The sequence below is a fragment of the Primulina tabacum genome, chromosome 4 (genome assembly GCF_025594145.1).
Source record: "Primulina tabacum isolate GXHZ01 chromosome 4, ASM2559414v2, whole genome shotgun sequence".
Taxonomy (NCBI): domain Eukaryota; kingdom Viridiplantae; phylum Streptophyta; class Magnoliopsida; order Lamiales; family Gesneriaceae; genus Primulina; species Primulina tabacum.
The window spans coordinates 46111862-46131869 of NC_134553.1; the positions used below are offsets into that span (position 1 = coordinate 46111862).

At 35.0% G+C, this 20008-nt stretch overlaps 1 protein-coding gene and 1 pseudogene across 1 annotated transcript; one reads left to right on the forward strand and one right to left on the reverse strand.

Annotated features, from left to right (window-relative positions):
• Positions 1–1199: 1199 nt before the first annotated feature.
• LOC142543459 (uncharacterized) lies at positions 1200–3394 on the forward strand. Its single transcript, XM_075650741.1, has 5 exons — positions 1200–2027; positions 2113–2242; positions 2339–2632; positions 2710–2811; positions 2909–3394. The coding sequence occupies exons 1-5, from the start codon at positions 1915–1917 to the stop codon at positions 3299–3301; spliced, it is 1032 nt and encodes a 343-aa protein (XP_075506856.1). The 5' UTR covers positions 1200–1914; the 3' UTR covers positions 3302–3394.
• Positions 3395–16055: 12661 nt separating this feature from the next.
• On the reverse strand, positions 16056–19753 carry LOC142543460 (cyclin-D1-1-like; annotated as a pseudogene).
• Positions 19754–20008: the final 255 nt, after the last annotated feature.

The following is a 20008-nucleotide window of genomic DNA, read 5'->3' on the forward strand; positions in this document are numbered from 1 at the left end:
TTGTATGCATTTGTAGAAACAGCGAAGCACATGCGTTGGCATAGTGAGCATGTACAAGATGGAGATGCAATGTGTCACCCCTCTGATTCACCTGCATGGAAGCATTTTGACACAACTCATCCAGATTTTTCACTCGAGGTTCGAAATGTCAGACTGGGACTTTCAGCTGATGGTTTTCAACCATTCGGTCAGTCAGGACAACAATATTCATCATGGCCAGTTATACTAACACCTTACAATTTGCTTCCATGGATGTGCATGAAAGATGAATACATGTTCTTGACAGTTATAGCTCCCGGACCTAGTAATCCTAAGAACAAGTTAGATGTGTTCTTGCAACCTCTTATCGCTGAATTGAACGAACTTTGGTCAGTTGGGGCAAAGACATATGACGTCCACGTGAAAACAAATTTTACTATGAGTGCCTCTTTGCTATGGACAATTAGTGATTTTCCTGCATATGCAATGTTATCTGGATGGAGTACCGTCGGTAAACTAGCATGTCCTTACTGTATGGAAAACTCTGATGCTTTCACATTGCCGAATGGTGGTAAAACATCATGGTTCGATAACCATCGTAAGTTTTTACCAATGGATCATAATTTCAGACGAAATATTAAATGGTTCAAGAAATATCACCAAGTGAAAAAGCCTCCTCCACATATAAAATCTGGGGATGAAATTATTGAAGAACTTGAAAGTTACGGGTTTCGTAGTGTGATCGAACCAGAGGCTATTGAAGTGAACTCAAAAATTGTAAGACGATGTAAATGCGGTCGGAGAAAACGCAGTATCTTTTGGGAATTGCCATACTGGAGAACAAATCTGATTAGACACAATCTAGATGTTATGCACATCGAGAAAAATGTTTTTGAGAACATATTTAATACCATTCTTAATGTTCCCAGCCGAACAAAAGATAATGCAAAATCGAGAGAAGATCTAAAAGAATTTTGCAACATGCCAGAATTACATCGAGATGACATATCTAACATATATCCTAAAGCTTGCTATACATTGGATAAGCATAGCAAAGTAGTATTGTGTAAGTGGTTGAGAAATTTAAAGTTCTCGGATGGATATGCATCTAAGATGTCAAGATCTAGAAAATATTGCATTCGGTCAAATACGTAAAGTTAAATCATATAGTGGATATTTTGTCAGTGGTTTCAGATTCCACACTGTACGTCACGGTGCAACAAGATCTACTAGTAATTCTGGAGTTACTGTAAAAGGTTCGGGCAAAACAAACAATGAGATCAATTACTACGGTAACATAGAAGAGATAATCGAAGTGGAATATCCAGGGTTACCTATAAAGCGTATTGTCTTGTTCAAATGTGCATGGTTCGACCCAACACCAAAAACTGGAACAAGACATCATCCAAAATACCAACTATTTAATGTTCACAAGAACAAAAGACTTCACATCTATGAACCTTTCATTTTTGCAGTCCAAGCTGCTCAAGTTGTTTATGTCACTTACCCAAATGTGAAAAGGTCAACTGATGAATGGTTGGCAGTGTGTAAGATGCAACCAAGATCATATATTCAAGCACATATTCCCAATGTTGTATCGTCCGTAGATAATGAAGCTTTTCAGAATGAGGAAATTGGACAGCATATCATCGATGCTGAGGATATAACCACATCTCATGTGCTAACAGATGTTGAAATCTTGTACGAGGAAATAGATGAATTAGATGAGTTTGATGAAAATGAATTGGAAATTTTTATATCATCAGGAGGTGATGATGGTGAAAATGATGATGCCTACTCCAATGATGATGTTTAAGTTGATAAGTTTTATGTAGCTATGATTATGAATGTTTCGTTCATATATACTCGATAAATTTGTGTGTGGATGTTAATATTTATATTTGGTTTTAATGTATTTTAATTTTCATATCATGCATGATGATTGTCTACATACATGTATTTGAGTTTGTTCATCTTAAAAAAATTACTCAGATGGCTTCAGAAGGTTCCCATGATTCTAGGATCTTGATTGTGGCCTCAGGTGGCAAGTAAGTCACACTGCTTTGTTTATGTTAACATTGAAAGTTTTTGAGTATTATTCTATTTAATTATTATATGATCTATGTGCTGTAGATTCTTACCAGACAGTCATGCAGTCTCAGCCTTTATCACTGATAAATTTGCTAAGAAACAGTGCATGGGGGGACACACATGGCGATATGTGGATGCTGCGATGAAGGCATACTACTGGGGCGAGTTCGTGGTAAGATTAATTATTAAATATTATATGTTGCTTTGAAATCAATAATTAAAAATTTTATGCAAATTCAAATATTTATTTAGTTGCTTTGAAATGCAGAAATCGTATCGTTGGCGTCCTGATCATGACGCTCATATTAGGGCTACATGGAAAACACTTGCAGCCGATCAGTATAGGAAATCACTTTGCAGTTGGCGTACAAAGCCTAAACTCCCACTTGGGGTTAATATCCAAATTTGGAACAAGTGGAAGGAAATCTGGAGTTCCTCTCAGTGGCAGAATAAGTCAGAAAAAGCTAAAAATAATAGGAATACAGAGCCTGAAGGGCCAGGAACAGGGGTGGTTAAACACGTTGGAGGTTCTCGCTGTTTTATTCAACATTCTATTAAAATGGTAAGTTTAAATTTCTGTTATAATATGTCAACGAATAATGCATATATATAAATTTCTAAGCATCGTTGGTTTTGAAGCGTGAGGAGTTGGGCTGTGATGCAAGTGCTTATGAGTTATTCAAAATGATGCATAAAAAAAAAGATGGTACATGGGTTGATGCTAGGTCAAAGGCTCTTGATGTGAGTCTTGTATATAATAAAGATTGTTGAATTATGCATTTTTATCTATGACTGATGCAATTGTTGTAAATCAATTAATTTCTCTTTGTTATCCTAGGCCGAGATGAATGCTCGGTTTCTTGAAGCATCACAACTTGATGCTGATTGTGAGTCACCACATAATCCAACCCAGAGGTTCAAAATGAACTCTATATATTGGCTGTTGGTGGGGTTAAAAAGAGAAAATTGTATGGGGTTGGCTCGCAAGGCTGAGGTGTTGTATCCTGAAGCTATGTCGGGACGTGCAACACACACACGTGCTAACTCTATGGATGTGGCTGCCGCTAAAGCTGAAGCTGCCGCTGCGACTTCTAAAGTAGAGGAACTTACAAGGGAGTTGACTAGCTTGAGGCAGCAGGTTCGTTACTTGATGGAGCATGCACTTATTGACCCCCAATCCATCTCTTCTTCGAGTGCTCGAGATTATGATGATGATGGCACACAACCATAGTCCCCTTAGATATGTCATGGTTAATAGGCTTTTTTTGTAAGTATTGAAGCCACTTTGTCTTCATATTTTGGTCATTGAATTATGATTCATTTTGAAATGTTGGTTCCCCTTTTTGGGAAATGTGGCTACTGATTCTGTAAGTAAACAGGGGGATGTGTTGATATTTTTGGATATGGATGGATTAATATATTTTGAATGTTAATAGGTGGAGTGAAGGTGTTTATTTTAATTTGATGTGATTTTATTATGTATATTGTTGGTTGGAAAATTGACACTGTATTGGATTTATTAAATTAGAAATTGTGTTGGATAAAATGGAATTAATAAAAAACGGGATCACGGGGGCTGCCAAATTCAACATTTAACGACGGAAATTATAAATCTGTCACTAAACTTAGTGACTAAAATTATCACTTTGTCACTAATTTTAGAGACAATTTATAATTTCTGTCGCAAATATCAACGACCAAAACATATATCCGTCGCTAGATTTAATGACGGATTTATGATTTCTGTCGCAAATATCAACGACAGAAACTTAAATCTGTCGCTAAATTTACCGACGCCTTTATAATTTTGGTTGCTGCTTTAGTGACGGATATATAATTTCTGTCGCAAATTTAGCGACGAAATATTTTTCGGTCACTAAAATATTGCGACAAAATTTAAATTTCCGTCGTTATTATTTAACGACAAATATAAATATTCTGTCGTAAATAACGACAGAATTGCATTTTCCGTCGTTATACAAGTCCGCGACGCTAAATTCTTTTACGATCGATATTCCGTAGCTATTATGTCGCTAAATACTTTTAGTGACAGAATAGCGACATAAACTTCCGTCGTTATTTGTAAATTTTTTTGTAGTGAGGATTTCAAAATTTACATGCATAATTCTTCTTATCGTGTAGATTTTTATCTATCCATCTTTATACACACACATATATATTAGAATTATATATCCCTAAATTTCAAATATATGGGCTTACACTATCTACCCATCAAATATCTCTTTATCTAAAATTCTTATCTTGTATTTTAATTCACTAATTTCGAAATTATACCCATAAAATTTGAAATACTTGTATCTATGTACTCAATATCTGCCTATATTAATTCTTGAATCTTCAAGAATCTTGACATATGTATCTATATTCCAAAATAAAAAATTAGATATATTTATCACTTGAAATTTGAATTCCTTGAATAATTTGTATACAAATATTTAATTATCTCCTATCACTTCAGATAATCTTGAAAATTTAGGTGGAATTTTAAGTGTGATTTTCGAATATGAGTGTTGTTGGTATGATATTCTTTTGACTTGGGAAATCAAGGGATAGAAATGGGTAAACCAAATGGCTATGAGAAAATAGTCGAGGCAAGAGTTTGACTCTTTTTCCTTAAAACGATATTGCTCCAGTCCCGATGCTCACGGTTGTTGGCAATTCGTTTCCCAAGATACAACGACTACGGATTTAAAATAGTAGCACTACAAATTTTAAAGCCACACGAACTTGAAATGTTTAGAACGCTATCAAGATGGTATGCAAACTTTCTAATTTCGAATTCTAAGCGTTAAACTTAAAAATCCAATTCCAAGAGTTTAAATCTTGCAAAACTTGGATTTAAGCGCAAATGCTTAAAAAACTCAAAACTAGAAGACAACTCTCAAATTTAATTCCAAAGTTCGAATTTAAGCGTATAAGCTTAGAAAATTCAAACTCAAGATTTTATATCTTGAAAATTTGAACTTTAAGCGCTAGTGCTTAAAAATTCGCATAAAAATCTAAATTAGAGAAAGAAGAGAAGAGAAGAAATTGGTGCAATGAATGAAATGTGAGAGATCCTATTTATAGAATGTAAAAGACTTGAATGAAATGATGCAACCTTTAATTAAAAAGATACACCTTTTAATTAAAAACGACTTGGCCTTTCGGCCAAGTCCATGGTGGCGCCTCTTTGAAGAGGCGCCACAAAGACCGTGTGATTTCTAATTTTTTGTTTTAATACTATATATATATATATATATAATATTACAATATATAATCCTTTCGATTCAGTCTTTTCACTCGATAAAATTTGAACTCAATTAATTTCGCATTCACCCTAATTGGTTATCGAGAAATATTTCCTTTCGCTACGTAGCTCGTGCGAATTATTTTATCGATTCTAAATGAGTACAAAACTCATTTTTCTAACAAGTGTTGCTTTATTCATAGAGGTGCGAATGTTATTCAGTTCGTGTATTATCTTCGTGTTTAAATTTTGTATTCAAGACTTGAATTTAGGATAAATATATCAATACAAGATTGATCATAATCTCCCTACCTATTCCATTGAGTAGACTATTTTCAAAAATCTCCTTGTTAATGCACAAGGAATTCGAGAAAATTTTAAACTCGATGTATTATTTTTGTACTCGAAAATTGTACTATGTCATCAAATTTTTTTGGATTGTCAAGATTATAAAAATTAGTAGGTAATAATTAAATATGTGTACAAACTATCCAAAAAATTCGAATTTCAAGTGATGAATATACCTAATGTTCGATTTTGGAATACATATATGCATAGGTCAAGATTCTTCAATATTCAAGAATTTGGATAGGGAGATACTGTGTGTATACGTACATGTATTTCGGATTTTATGAGTATAATTTCGAAATTAGTGATATCATTTTGTCCTATAAAGCAAAGAGAGAGAGATTGAAGGGAAATAAAATTTCTGTATTAAATTTATTTCCCAAGATTAATTTTTCTTTGTTGATATGATTTTGAATATTTAGATATGGTTTTGCCTTTCTAGATAATGTGATAATTCTGCTAAAATCTTCGTGATATGATATCTTTGTTTAAAAAGAGTTTGTTTCTAATAAAACTTTTATTTTTCATATTGTGTATGTTTACTTGTTGATAAACCCTAGGGCTATAAATAAAAGGATTCATCTCATGCAAAACTTTGGGTGATTTACGCAGAAGCACATATATACCCTTGCACCTTTGCACGTCATAAACTTTAGAGAAAATAATCTACAAGGTTCCTGCTGATCGAAGAGTGCTAAATCCATGTGTTGCAGTGATTGTTGGAGACATCTACAGACAATAACTGTGAAGGAGTTGGCTGAAGATTTGTTTTTGTTCCTCCAGTTTTGGCATCGTGTTTTGCTTCCTTATATGCTGTTTTTAATGGGGTTCCTTATTTAAGAAAATATTTTATAAATTCAACGTGTTGAAGAAATTGGTTTTGGATTAAAATCACTAGTGATAGTTTTTGTGTAAACTCGTTGGTTTTCTAGTGATTATTTTTGCCCTGAGGGACAAGTACAAAATTTATTTCGTTCCATCATATTTACTTAAAGTTAATTTATGGTGTAAACTTATATATTCCGCTGCATGTTTTCTGACATGTTATAACATTTCACATAACACTTAGTTCTAATAAATACAAATTTACGGTCAGATAAAATCTTAATAATTTTACTGTTAGACAAAATACATCGCATACTAAGCATGGTACTTGAGCTACACTTAGCACTTGCCATTTCAAATGCACCATAACATTTCACCACAGCTCCATCATTGCTAATCACAACATAGTTCACCTAGAAATAGATCCTTTAATTCTAATTTGTAAAAGTATTTTGAACCCAAGCCCACCATGATCGATATCTTCAAAAGAATTCTAAACCTCGTGATTTTAAACTTTGACAACTATGAATCAAATAGAGTTGAAAATAACATGTTACATAATCAATTTTTGCAAAAATATAAATGAACTCAAAATTAATTAACACTTCTAATTGGCATGCTTATACATTTCGAATGCTTGACTACTCCGAGTGAATACTTCGCCCTCGAGCACCGTCACACTCTCGTAAATAGCAGAGAAGGCCTTAGGGTAGAAAGAGAGGTCTTTTGAAGCTGCCCCGTATTTTTTCTGCTCTAGATTTATTGAATTTTTCGTGTGATTCTGATGACTTTAAACTATTGAATGGAACGAGTGATCTCTTGCCTCAAAATTTTTTATATAACTTGGGCCTTGGGGCTTGGCCCGCAGGTAGCTCTGCAGCTTTGTAAAATATGTTTTTTTTTAAATGCATATTTTGGGCTTGGAAAATATATTGAACGATATAATTAATTTAGTTTACTATCAGATTTGTTAAGATTTCAAATTTTAAAGAGAAAATATAAATAAAATTTAATCTTTTATATTTATATTTTTATTTTACCAATAGCCAACAATAAATAATTAAATATTAGAATTTATTATGAGTAGGTCTCTTGTGAGACAGTCTCACGAATCTTTATCTGTGAGACGGGTCAACCCTACATATATTCACAATAAAAAATAATACTCTTAGCATAAAAAGTAATATTTTTTTATGAATGACCAAAATAAGAGATCTGTCTCACAAAATACGACCCGTGAGACCGTCTCACACAAGTTTTTGCCATTTATTAAGGAGTTTTTATTTAGGCTTCAACAAAATACAGAGATATCACTCCACTGTAGCAAACACAACAATCACAAACAACGTCCGACTCAAACACATACAGACAGTGAAACCCTAATTTCAAGACTAAGGCTTATTTCACATACCAAAATACTAGAACTCCGACAAAATCCTCAGTTCTATGTAGGATTTCTCATGCGCGCCTGGAGAAGATAAGCATCCAAACCGAAGAGCATTAAGGATGAAACCCATGACATTGTCTGGAATATCGGATACTTGCTCGAGTAGTTTTTCGTATTAGCCCTAGTAAGTCACTAAGGTTCCATCACCCTTGGAACTTGCAGCAATGGTTCCTTTGTACAATATGTGTTATTTAAAAATTTTAAATAATTATTGGCTATGTCACTCTAATTTAACAAGCTTAATATTTAAGGAAAAAATACAAGTTTGATTTTATATTTTGGTCTCTGCTATTTTGATCATCTATATTATTACATTTCATTTTCAATCTCAATAATTGATCTCTCAAATTTTGGCGATCTTTGTCATTTTCCCTGGAGTGTCGATTTCATCAATGAGGAAATTATCTCCAGTAACTCATTATGTGTTTTGCTTTTAAAATATCCTTCTCCTGTGTTGAAATACATAGATCAAGTACCCCAATGCCTCGAACAACTATTTCATATGTGTGTGTGTGTGTGTCTATATATATATATATATGTTAAAAAAAATTGGAATTCACAGCCATTTATTTCATCAACTTTAATGGTTCCCAAATGGGTTTCCAAAGAGGAAGAAATTTGCGGTTACTTTCAGCTAAATCATCTCGTCTTTTAATATCGCATATACCCTCTTTCTATGTTCAAAGTCACATGACATGCGTAAAGTGTCAAAACATAGATGAATATATAGCCAACTTTTTGATAAATAAGAAATATTTTATTCATCTTTCAAGGAATCAAACTTGGTTACCTTTGTAAAAAAGAGCATCTAAAAGGGATCAAAATTCAGCACTCTTACGAAATAATCAAATAAAATATATCATCTTTTCTAGTTTTCCATGAAACGTACGTTGGACTTTGAAACAAGGGCATGCAACTAACTGAAGTTTATGCGATAACATATTCATTTGATTGTCATGTGACCTTATTTATTGTTTCGATTACAACGTTCGTATTTTTGTTCTAAGCAACAAATGGATGAGTTCTAATACATACAATCATGTTGTATCTAGCGATTCGAAGATCGAAAAATTTGAGAAAATGTGGGCATCATTGGCTTTATGAAACGAAATGATCAAAGTAGAGGTTGAAGGCCTCGCATTCAGCAGCATAAGAACTAAGCTTTATATCTTGTAACTATGATGATCATTCCAACTTTTGAATCCTTTCCAGTCCAGTTCAATGTCCACTACTCACCAATTTGCTCTCTTTCACAAAAATAAAAATTAAAAATAAAAAATAAAAACCCACTAATTTTTGTGTTTTTTAATTAAAACTTCTCTCTTCATATATGGTAAAAAAATATAAATATAATATAAATTAAAATTTATTCGATATCAGTGAAAAGCATATAATGAAATCAAAATTTAGATGGTGTGTTATCTCGAGATATCCAAATTGGTAAAGTATGTGTATTTGTGACCAATTAGTCACATGTTTTATTCCCTACCAACATCTTATTATGCGAGACTCTCACACAATGCTTGTCTAATATGTTACTCGGTTGATGTGATTTGCAGGCTACTGAACTCAGTTCGAGGGTTTATCCATTACACACCTACAAACAGTGGTGGCAAGTTCCGTGTTAAAAAAGTAAAAATAAAAAATAGATTGCATGTATCTATCCCCACCCGGCACTCCAAATTAAGCAGCCTTACGTTTCAGGCTTGGACAGGGAGAGAAAAAAGTAATTTTGGCTTTTGGGGTTGTGGCTTTGGATTCTATTTAAAGATTTTTTTATATATACTTTGAGGTATTAAAAGAAATTGAACTTGATCTTTACCACTTTTATCAGAAATGCCTCTTTAAAATTTATGTGTTGTAAATTTATTTGTAATTAGACTTAATTGAGTGATGGTAAATAAAAATCGAATTTTCAAAATTTTAAACATACGTGGTCTCAAAAATTCTGAGTTCACTCGTTTTTCATTCAATTAATGATAATTTGATCATGAAATTTTTTTTAACGTTAAAAATTGTAAATTTATTCATGATAAATTATGTTATTCCATTACAAAAATCAGCCAAGGCAGAACATTCTCAAGCTCCCAATAAAATGTTGCAGCTAAAGAACAAGTAAATTTTGCTAAAAAATGGACTACTTCATTGGTTGTTCTCATGCTTAGTAGAAGCATGTTATATCTAAGTGATTATCAAAGCTTGAATTCATGAAGCACAAGAACCCACGTAACTCAAATCACCAAATGGCTTCGTGATTGCTCGCACCAAGAATGAATCAGAATAATCAGTGACACAAATAAACAATATTTGATAGGGTTAGTGACGTTTGGATAAAAAAAAGGACTAAAACAAAAAAAATCAAGCTCCAAAATGAAAATCAAATATTGACAAATTATAGCAATTAAACTAAAACATATCAACTTACATGACTAAATTTGCAATTTTTCCTTAATCACAATATATATTTCTTTGTGGTTGAAATATCTAAATTTTCTCTAAGTCGATTTGTCATTGGTTATGAAACATATTTACTCGCTTGAGACCAACATTTATATCGTGTCATTTTATTATATAATCAACACAAATGTAGGAACATCTACCCACATGAGTGTGTTTATGGGATGTGCTAGGGTGCCCATCGGTCATCCTGTACCTTCTATAGCTGGCTGGCCGACCTGCAACTATCAACAAAAGCAGAAAGAATACAATATGATGTGTTCTGATAAAACGAGGCTCAGACGAACTGAATTTGACCTCTCCAAATAAGCAGTATGTGAGGCCCGGGGCCGAAGAGGGCGGGGGGTGATCGTCGGTGCCATGAGGTTGCACGGACAATGAGCGGCTCCTGGCAGGCTTCTAGGTTGAGGGAACATGAATGAACCGATCCAACACCGGAATAAGAGGGATTCCGAGACTGTTCAATGTAATGGACTGTACAGTTGAAGAGGGCTTAAAAGATTTGATTGGTACTACTCATATCACGAAGGTGCATCTTCTTTTCGGTAGCTCATCACATAAGAACTCCAAAGTTAAGCGTGCTTGACTTGGGAAAATTTTGGGATGGGTGACCTCCTGGAAAGTTTCCTAGGGTTCGTGTGAGTGAGGACATAAGCACGCTGGAAAGACTCGTCTTGGTACAGTGAGAACAGTCGTCAAATCTGGGGCGTTACAGTTGGTATCAGAGCCGACCTCTCTTAGTACGGTGTGGTTCGGGGACGAACCAAGCGGAAGCTGGTGGACATGTGAGGCCCGGGACTGAAGAGGGCGGGGGGTGATCGCCGGTGCCATGAGGTTGCACGGACAATGAGCGGCTCCTGACAGGCTTCTAGGTGGAGGGAACATGAATGAACCGATCTCACACCGGAATGAGAGGGATTCCGAGACTGTTCAATGTAATGGACTGTACAGTTGAAGAGGGCTTAAAAGATTTGATTGGTATTACTCATATCACGAAGGTGCATCTTCTTTTCGGTAGCTCATCACATAAGAACTCCAAAGTTAAGCGTGTTTGACTTGGGGAAATTTTGGGATGGGTGACCTCCTAGGGAAGTTTTCCAGGGTGCGTGTGAGTAAGGACATAAGCACGATGGAAAGAATTGTCTTGATATAGTGAGGACAGTCGTCGAATCTGGGGCGTTACACAGTAAACCAAGACAAAGACCACCAAGGTTTCCCAATCAAACCCTCGTTACTGATAACCAACTCAATCTTAAGCAAATAGCCCCTAAGCACACAACTCATCACGCACAGTAGGCAAACTCAACCAAGGCTATAAACGATACTGATCGAGACAGCACAAGGAACTGAGGGCAGCTTTCAATCTCACACACACTCTCGTATATCTCTCGAGGAATAGAGAGGAAGAAGAGAATAGAAGAGCTCACATGCACCGAGCAAAGTGAACTACACGCAAAAGAAAAATGAAGAGCACACAACAGATTTCTTCCAATCTCTCGCTACTGCCTTCTGCCTCTCTCTCATGCTTGGCTGCTGAGGAGCAATGAGTATTCAAATATTAGACATAACAACCTAGTAGGCCAAGGCTTTAAGGAAATGGGCTTTTGTTTATTGGGCTTGGGATAAAGTAGGGCCAAACCTAACAGGATGAGTTCCCTTAATAATCATCATCATAAATTCTTTAACTGGTTCTCCTTGGTAAGTAGAGAATTTGTCATTTTGGTCATGCACTATAGCTTTTATTCGAAAAAGCACCATCTTGTTGTTTGTTTTTCCATCCCAAAAGGATCATAAAAGTGTCATGTCTGGTGATTGTAAATCAAGTAGAAACTTGTGCATTGTATTTGAGCATTGACACTTGTATATATGTTTTTTTTAGTGATTTGTATGTGTATTGTTGATATCATGTATATTCTATCGAGTAAACAGAATTTAAGAAGAGTTTAAAATTTTTTGCTCGAATTTAAGTTTAGCTCGAAGATTTTAACATATTTGCAAGATATTCGAACAACTGGTTGAAAGTAATACTCGAAAAGTTTGAAATATATTTTTAGGACCGAGTGTTAGTAGTTTTATCCAAAATTATAGTTGGTGCTAATGGTGCAATTCAAATATTTTATATCGTACAGTAGCCCAAGTGTCACTTTTCGATTCCTCTGACAAGCAGAGATAATTATTGCATCTCAACAATCTCACTCTCAATAATTGTACTACTTGTGATCAATGAAAATTGAACCTGTGTCTTTGGTTTTGATACCAATTATTTATCGTTTTACCAAAAATTATAGTTGGTGTTAATGATGCACAACTTAAATCTTTAAAGTCGTACATATAATTCCCCATGGACCAACCGATCTTTTGATCCCGCAATCACATCCCTCATAGTGTCTCATGTACACTGCTCGCAGTGCTATCCCACTCCTTGTGAAGCTCGGGGCTGAAGAGGGCAGGTGGGTGATCGCCGATGCCATGAGGTTGCACGGACAATGAGCGCTTCCTGGCAGGCTTCTAGGCTGAGGGAACATGAATGAACTGATCTTACACCGGAAAGAGAGAGATTTTGAAACTGTTCAGTTATGGCACTGTGCAGTCGAGGAGGGCTTTAAAAATTTGATATGTACTACTCATATCAAGAAGGTACATCTTTTTTTCGGTAGCTCATCACATAAGAACTCCAAAGTTAAGTGTGCTTGAGTTGGGGCAATTCTGGGATGGATGACCCCTCTGGGAAGTTGTCACCCTGTGCGTGTGAGTGAAGACATAAGCACGCTGGAAAGACTCGTCTTGGTACAGTGAGGACAGTCGTCGAATCTGGGGCGTTACAGTTGGTATCAGAGCCGACCTCTCCTAGTACGATGTGGTTCAGGGACGAACGAAGCGGAAGCTGGTGGGCATGTGAGGCCTAGGGCCGAAGAGGGCGGGGGGTGATCGCAGGTGCAATGAGGTTACACGGACCATGAGCGACTCCTGGCAGGCTTCTAGGCAGAGGAGAACAAGAATGAATCGATCTTACACCGGAAAGAGATGGATTCTGAAACTGTTCAGTTATGGGACTGTGCAGTCGAGGAGGGCTTATAAAATTTGATATGTACTACTCATATCAAGAAGGTGCATTTTCTTTTCGGTAGATCATCACATAAGAACTCCAAAGTTAAGCGTGCATGACTTGGGACAATTCTGGGATGGATGAACCCCTGAAAAGTTTCTTAGGGTACATGTGAGTGAGGACATTAGCACGCTGGAAAGACTCGTCTTGGTACAGTGAGGACAGTCGTCGAATCTGGGGCGTTACAATCCTAATAGTGGTTTCTTATGTCTTCTCCAACACGAAACTTGTACCTCCAGGTGAAATACATAGGTTGTTGAATGTAAGTACCAATTGATCTAGTATTGTAATGCTCATGGCTACTGATCTTTTGGGCATTTAATCACATCCATCACAGTAACTCATGTGCATCGCTCACGATGCTATCCAACTTCTGACAGTAGTTTCTTTCGCATTCACCAACACTCGAACCCAGTATCTCCAAGTCAAATACATATGTTTTTTACTGTGATTACTAATTGAACTTATCAGGAATGGGATAGCATCGTGAGTAGTGCACATAAGATACTCTAAGGGATATGGTTGCATGCTCAAAGATAGGCCCATGGGGAAATTATTAACTGCATTTCTCACACTTTCTGAGTCCCAACATTTTTTGGCTCTACTCCTTTCTGGATATTTGGTGGCTCCCGATCCACCTCTACTTCCACATTTCTAACAGCGTGGATTTGCAGGATTACCACATCTATCCCTAATAATTTCATCAAGTCCCTCCACATTCTGTGTTTTTAAATCATGCACAACTTCTTTCTTTCTTTCTTTTTTGTCTCTTCCTTCATATGTCATTCCACAAGACATAAAAATTTAATCAACATGCAGAAATAATTTAATAAGCACAAAACAGTTTTAAAAAAAAAGTTAAAACTTAGTCTAATAGTCAATTTATAAACTAAGTTTAAAGCCTAGTCAACTACTAGTCCTAACTCAAGTAAGTTCAGATAAATCATAGAAAATAATTCAAATAAGATCAAGCAGTCAAACACATAAGCAATCATTTATTTGTTTCTAGACTCAACCTTCCTAGGATCTAATTCGAGTATATCTCAGTTACGCTTTGCCCGCGCCTATTGCATTGTCGCACCGGCACGAGTCTGGGCCCGAGGCGTAATAGAATGGTAGCTCAATCGTACTCACACTCAAAACCTATGTACTTGACCTGGAGGTATTGAGTTTGAGTATTGGAAAAGACGAAACCACTATCATGAGTAAGATAGTACTATGAGTAATGTACATGTAATACTTTGAGAGATGTGATTGCAAGCCCAAAAGATCGGTAAGTCCATGGGGCATTATAGTACAACAGACCAAGCGAAATGTTTCGATTGTTCTAACAACCAGTTATAATTATTGCACCTCAAAAATATTTATGTGGGAAAATAATTTTTTTGGTTCACTAGATTGTCTAATTTTGAGTTTTAGTCCATTAAGTTTTCATTTTTTGATTCAGTACGCTAATTTTAAATTTTCAGTTGTTTTGGTCCAATTGTTGATGTGGTATCATACAATTCATTAAATTTCAATGTCATGTAAATTTTTTCCGGTGCTAAATCGTCATTTAATTGCGTCACTTTAGCACTCCAGCAAAATAGGATTGCAAGTCAAAAAAAATATCAATGTTAGTACATTAAAACTAAACTTTAAAAGCTTTGTGGACTAAAACTCAAAATAAAAAAATTAGTGAAACCAAAAAAAAATATTTTTTCAAATTTATTTAATATATAATTATATTATATTAATAAAATATTGAAGTTTGAAAACTATTAAACAAAATAATTTGTTCTTGAGTTTGATTTATGAAAAGTATAAATCAAATATTTTTCGAGCCAACTCAAAAAACTAACAAGCTGATTCGATTTGTTTACGCTCTTATACGTGATGAGTGGCTTTCATATCATAAGGTATGAATGAATATGATATAATTTTCCGCCCTACTTAATTAATTGCTTTGGCATTTTATGGAATAAAAATCAAATAAACAAATGAATTTTTTATCTCATTTGATTTGACCAATTTTAGATTTTGGTCTATTAATTTTTTTAAGTTTGATTTTTATATACTTAATTTAAATTTTTTGTTATTTTTGTTTAATTGCTAACGTAACATCTGATAATTCGTTAATTTTCAATGCCACATAACGCCGAAAATTGCTAACGTAAAATCGAAAATTACTGACGCATAAAATTTCATGTCAGCAATTGAAAATTGGAGTAAAACATGCGAAAATTAAAAGTTAGTGTATTAAAACAAACTTTTGAAAACTTAATTAACCAAAAGCCAAAATTAAACAAGTTAATGAACAAAAATAATAATAATTTCCCAACCAAATATCCTCTCCTCGTTAGCAAGCAACTATTATATATAAAAATGGCCTGAATAAAAGATTTTGTGTAAAGATATGACTAAATGCTTGCTTCATGATAGTCGAAATCATAAAACTCAAATTTACCGCCAAATAAAATGAGTAGTTTTCCCACACTAATAAATAATAAACAATTAGAAAATATATATAATTCGTATTGATCAAACATTCAAGTCTTTTGTCCTTTGAAGGGGATATAGATATTAAGGAATTTCACTAGAAATAAAGCATGAGTTCACATTACATCCGAATTAAGGTACAGAAAAAAAAGGCCCCAAAGACCTTAGGCCAACTTTTGGCCATACAAGAAAGGGACTCTCATCTCCTCTCCTCTCCTCTCATCTCTCCTTCAAACATAAAAGAAAAAAAAAAGTAAAAATACATAAAACCAAGAGAATACGCCACGGATGAATCCATTCACACACACAAATCCACAAAAACACCACTGAAATTTTTAATTCATCCAACTCTCTGATTTCCTTTATCGCTTCTCTATTTGCAAACAGGAGCTTGTAGCATAATCAAAGTAGTCTATAAGAGGAACTTTGCTTGCATCTCATCTTTAGCTCAAACTTCAAAGTTCCCATTTGCCAACCCTGTTGATTTTCACTATAAATTTGGTCCCCACCAATTGAATATCCTCCTCCAATTGAGAAGGACTCATTACACCTTTGAATTCAACAGCTCCCCCACTTTAATTCACACTCCAGATATAATTCCACTACATACTAAACAATCCAATGTAGCAAATCCCCTTCCCTAGGGAACCTGCATGGACATTCATGTATGGCCATTCCCACCAATAAAGGGCCACGATAACATATATCAAATCATCCAAACTAGCTAGTGCATAGGTTTATATGTCTACTATTTATCTACAATGCATGTCAATGTAATCAAACTACCCTCTTTCAAAAAATATTGAGGATTTTCTGACATACTTTGGCCCACCATTTTGTTTAGTTGTTGGTTCTGTTTTTAAATTTAAGACCTCTTCAATTAGGTCTCCCCTTTGTTTTCATCAACCCAATAGTTATTACTCAGTTTCCTCCTCTTGCAGGATGATGACGATGATGAGTTGAACGAGGTGGTACTTGAGCAAGTCGTGACCCGGAAACGTGGTAACACCACCGGTTGCTTCTTCGGCTTATTGGACACCATTCTCCGCATCAATTGGTAGGCAACCCATAATATTTTCCTGCAAAATAATGTTATATTTTTCCCTAAAGTTGCACAATACACAAAATCTTGAAATACATGCAACACAAAAACCCTTAATTTACACGTACAATCAATAGTGGCTTACTTTGTCAAGTCCATCACACCATGACTCGGCGTGTTCCGCTGTGATTAAAGAGAAATCAGACAGATCATTTGCTGCACAAAGAATTGTTGCAGCAGCGATACATGATGGCCTATACTCAAGGAAGCTGGTTGCTGGCGACATAAAAGAATTAACATTTCAAGTCAAAATTAGCTTTATGAGTCATAGACTGCCAAGTTAAAGTAATAAAAAATTTGATGCACTATGGTGTACAATATTTTTCGAATATTATATGTAACACTTTTATAATTATGATATTTAATTAGATTATACCATCCTTGCAACTAAAATATCTGAGGTTGCTGTCTGTATTTGCAGTCAGAGATGCATGTGCTTGTATTGTAAAAAGAATAGATATGAAAATACATATGCTTTTATTTTTTTAATCAAGTACCTTGAATATAACACAGAATAATTTCTTTGGCCCTCGATATAAGGAACCCGGTATAAGTTCCAGCTGGGTCAATTTTGAGTGCGAAAAGGCTGAGATAGCAAAATGGAGAAATGGATCGAAGTCTCCAATCTAAGACCTTCAGCACAAGAAGTTCCATTCTTTGGACATTTCTTGATACAAAAACAAACTTTGCACCTTCAACCTATTAATCATATTTTTTTTCCTCGGATAAATTAAATTTCGAGTCGCCTTATTTAATATATATTATAATAAATAATAATATGGGGAAAAAATTTAAATAATATTTTACCTGAAGATCCAAAAGAGAAGGGACCAGAGGCTCCTCCATCTTAGCCGCTAATGACAAACATGCAATGGACAATAATTGCAGCGGCCATCCATTCAATATCTGCAGTTATTCAACACGCATGTTAAATATCACACACAACACACACACACACACACACACATATATATGTATGTATATATATATATACAATCACGATAATCAAACAGGGGAACAGATTAGGTATAACTTATCAGTAATAATTAATTTAACGGAGCAAGCAACGACAATAATCTGACCCAATGAAGTGCCGTACTCCGAGGTTGATAAATCATTAAAAGAGACAAACGCTTCTTCTTAAGCAGAAATTATACAGATAATTTCTCATGTATGACTTTAATCATACGAGCGCTTAAAACCCATCAAAATTACATATATATATACACACACGTACACACACATACAGTCATTCTTGTGGATCTATGAAACTGGTAGATGGAATAATTTGAAAGTTCACAGTAATATATGTCTGATTAATAATGTAAAAAAGATGAGAAGTACGTGAGTCTATTATATTATTTTCTATTAAGTAATGAACAGAAACTCCATTTATTATATGTATGCCATAAGTGTGACACTTAAATGTTCAACATTTCACCTAACATTGCATATTATTAAATAGCCAATGAGTTCATACACAAACCCAAAAATTAACTTACCTTCTTTAACATTAAATAATACAAATAGAGATGACAAATTTCTCACCAATTAGTACTACTCATACTTTATTATTGCACATTACGTACTTTAAGTACATACGCCGTAATTTGGGATTTTGTTCATGACTACTCGTATGGTCAGAGTCGTTGGGTGAACGAGAACACTACAAATATTAATGTGTGTGTATATTTTGCAGTTGACCAAATGTAACATTCATGAAACCCAAATAAAAATTTACATTTATGTAAAAAAAACTTAATTGAGTATTAAAGGGAATATAAAAATTTTAATTTGTTTTTATTTTTTAAAGATATTTTCTACTGTAGGATTATAAAATCCAATAATACTCGTCTGAATAAGACACGCATGGCACGATACACTAACTTGACGGTGACGGAAATCATACCGGCAACTTATGGGAGTGAAGAAAACGATCGAAGTAGTTGACGGAGAGATACGCCGTTAATGGCTGAAACCCATAATATTGATGCACCTGCACAGGTAAAAGAATCAGTCGACTCTATCCCAAGCATAAACGGCGCACAAGTCTATTATACGCTGCTGATAACTTCTTCCATCGCGATACTCCGAGTCTGAGAGGCACATACCAGCAATGGCATCCCAGCCATGCTAAAGTGCGCCGGCCCATATCAAAGTAAGTGTGGAAGTGACACTTAAGGAATGAGCAGGATACCGGTACACCACGGATTTGGAACTGGAATAGGAGAAAAAGAAAGATACCTGTAGAATCCACGCAACGGATTCAGCTCTAAAAGAGACATCCACCGATTGATGGACGTTTATTTCACTGAGATGTTTCTCGTCTTCTAACAGCCCGGCGATAGATTCTTCGACTTCCGGCGGCCGAGATTTAAGATCCGATGTGTATTCCGGCGCTTCATCGCCATAATCGGAAAAAATAATGTTGGAATCCTCCCCACAGAGAAGATCGGAGAAGCATTCGGAGCACGAAAGTGACATGGCGAATGAGAACGCCAATCGCTCGTCATTCTCTTCTGTTCATCCTGGGTGTAATTTTGAAGGCTGCCGGGAATTCGCCGGTATATACCGTCGATGAAATTGAAATAGAGGGGTCGTGAGAGAGAAGATGACAGTGGTTTTGTCTGTACTCTGTTCGTTCCAATTTTCCGTTCTACTAGCTCTGCATATATAAATAGTGAGGACTTGATATTCTATAATATATTATTAAAAATATATTCTCCTATAAAAAAAATAAAATAAGTATTTTACATCAAATAGTCAATAACTCCTTAAACATAAAATTCATTTTATTTTTAGTCTCTAACCTTTTAAAATTTTATTTGAACTCTCTATTTATTTACAATTTCCAAAAATATATTTGAAGTTTTGGTACATAGTATTGTTATACTATTGAACTTGTTCTTTAAAGGCATATAGCCT

Coding starts and splice junctions, on each gene's coding strand:
- LOC142543459 (XM_075650741.1), top strand. CDS start 1,915: ATGATGATTGTCTACATACATGTATTTGAGTTTGTTCATCTTAAAAAA. Junction 2,028..2,112: donor ATTGTGGCCTCAGGTGGCAA/GTAAGTCACACT, acceptor TATGTGCTGTAG/ATTCTTACCAGACAGTCATG. Junction 2,243..2,338: donor ACTACTGGGGCGAGTTCGTG/GTAAGATTAATT, acceptor TTTGAAATGCAG/AAATCGTATCGTTGGCGTCC.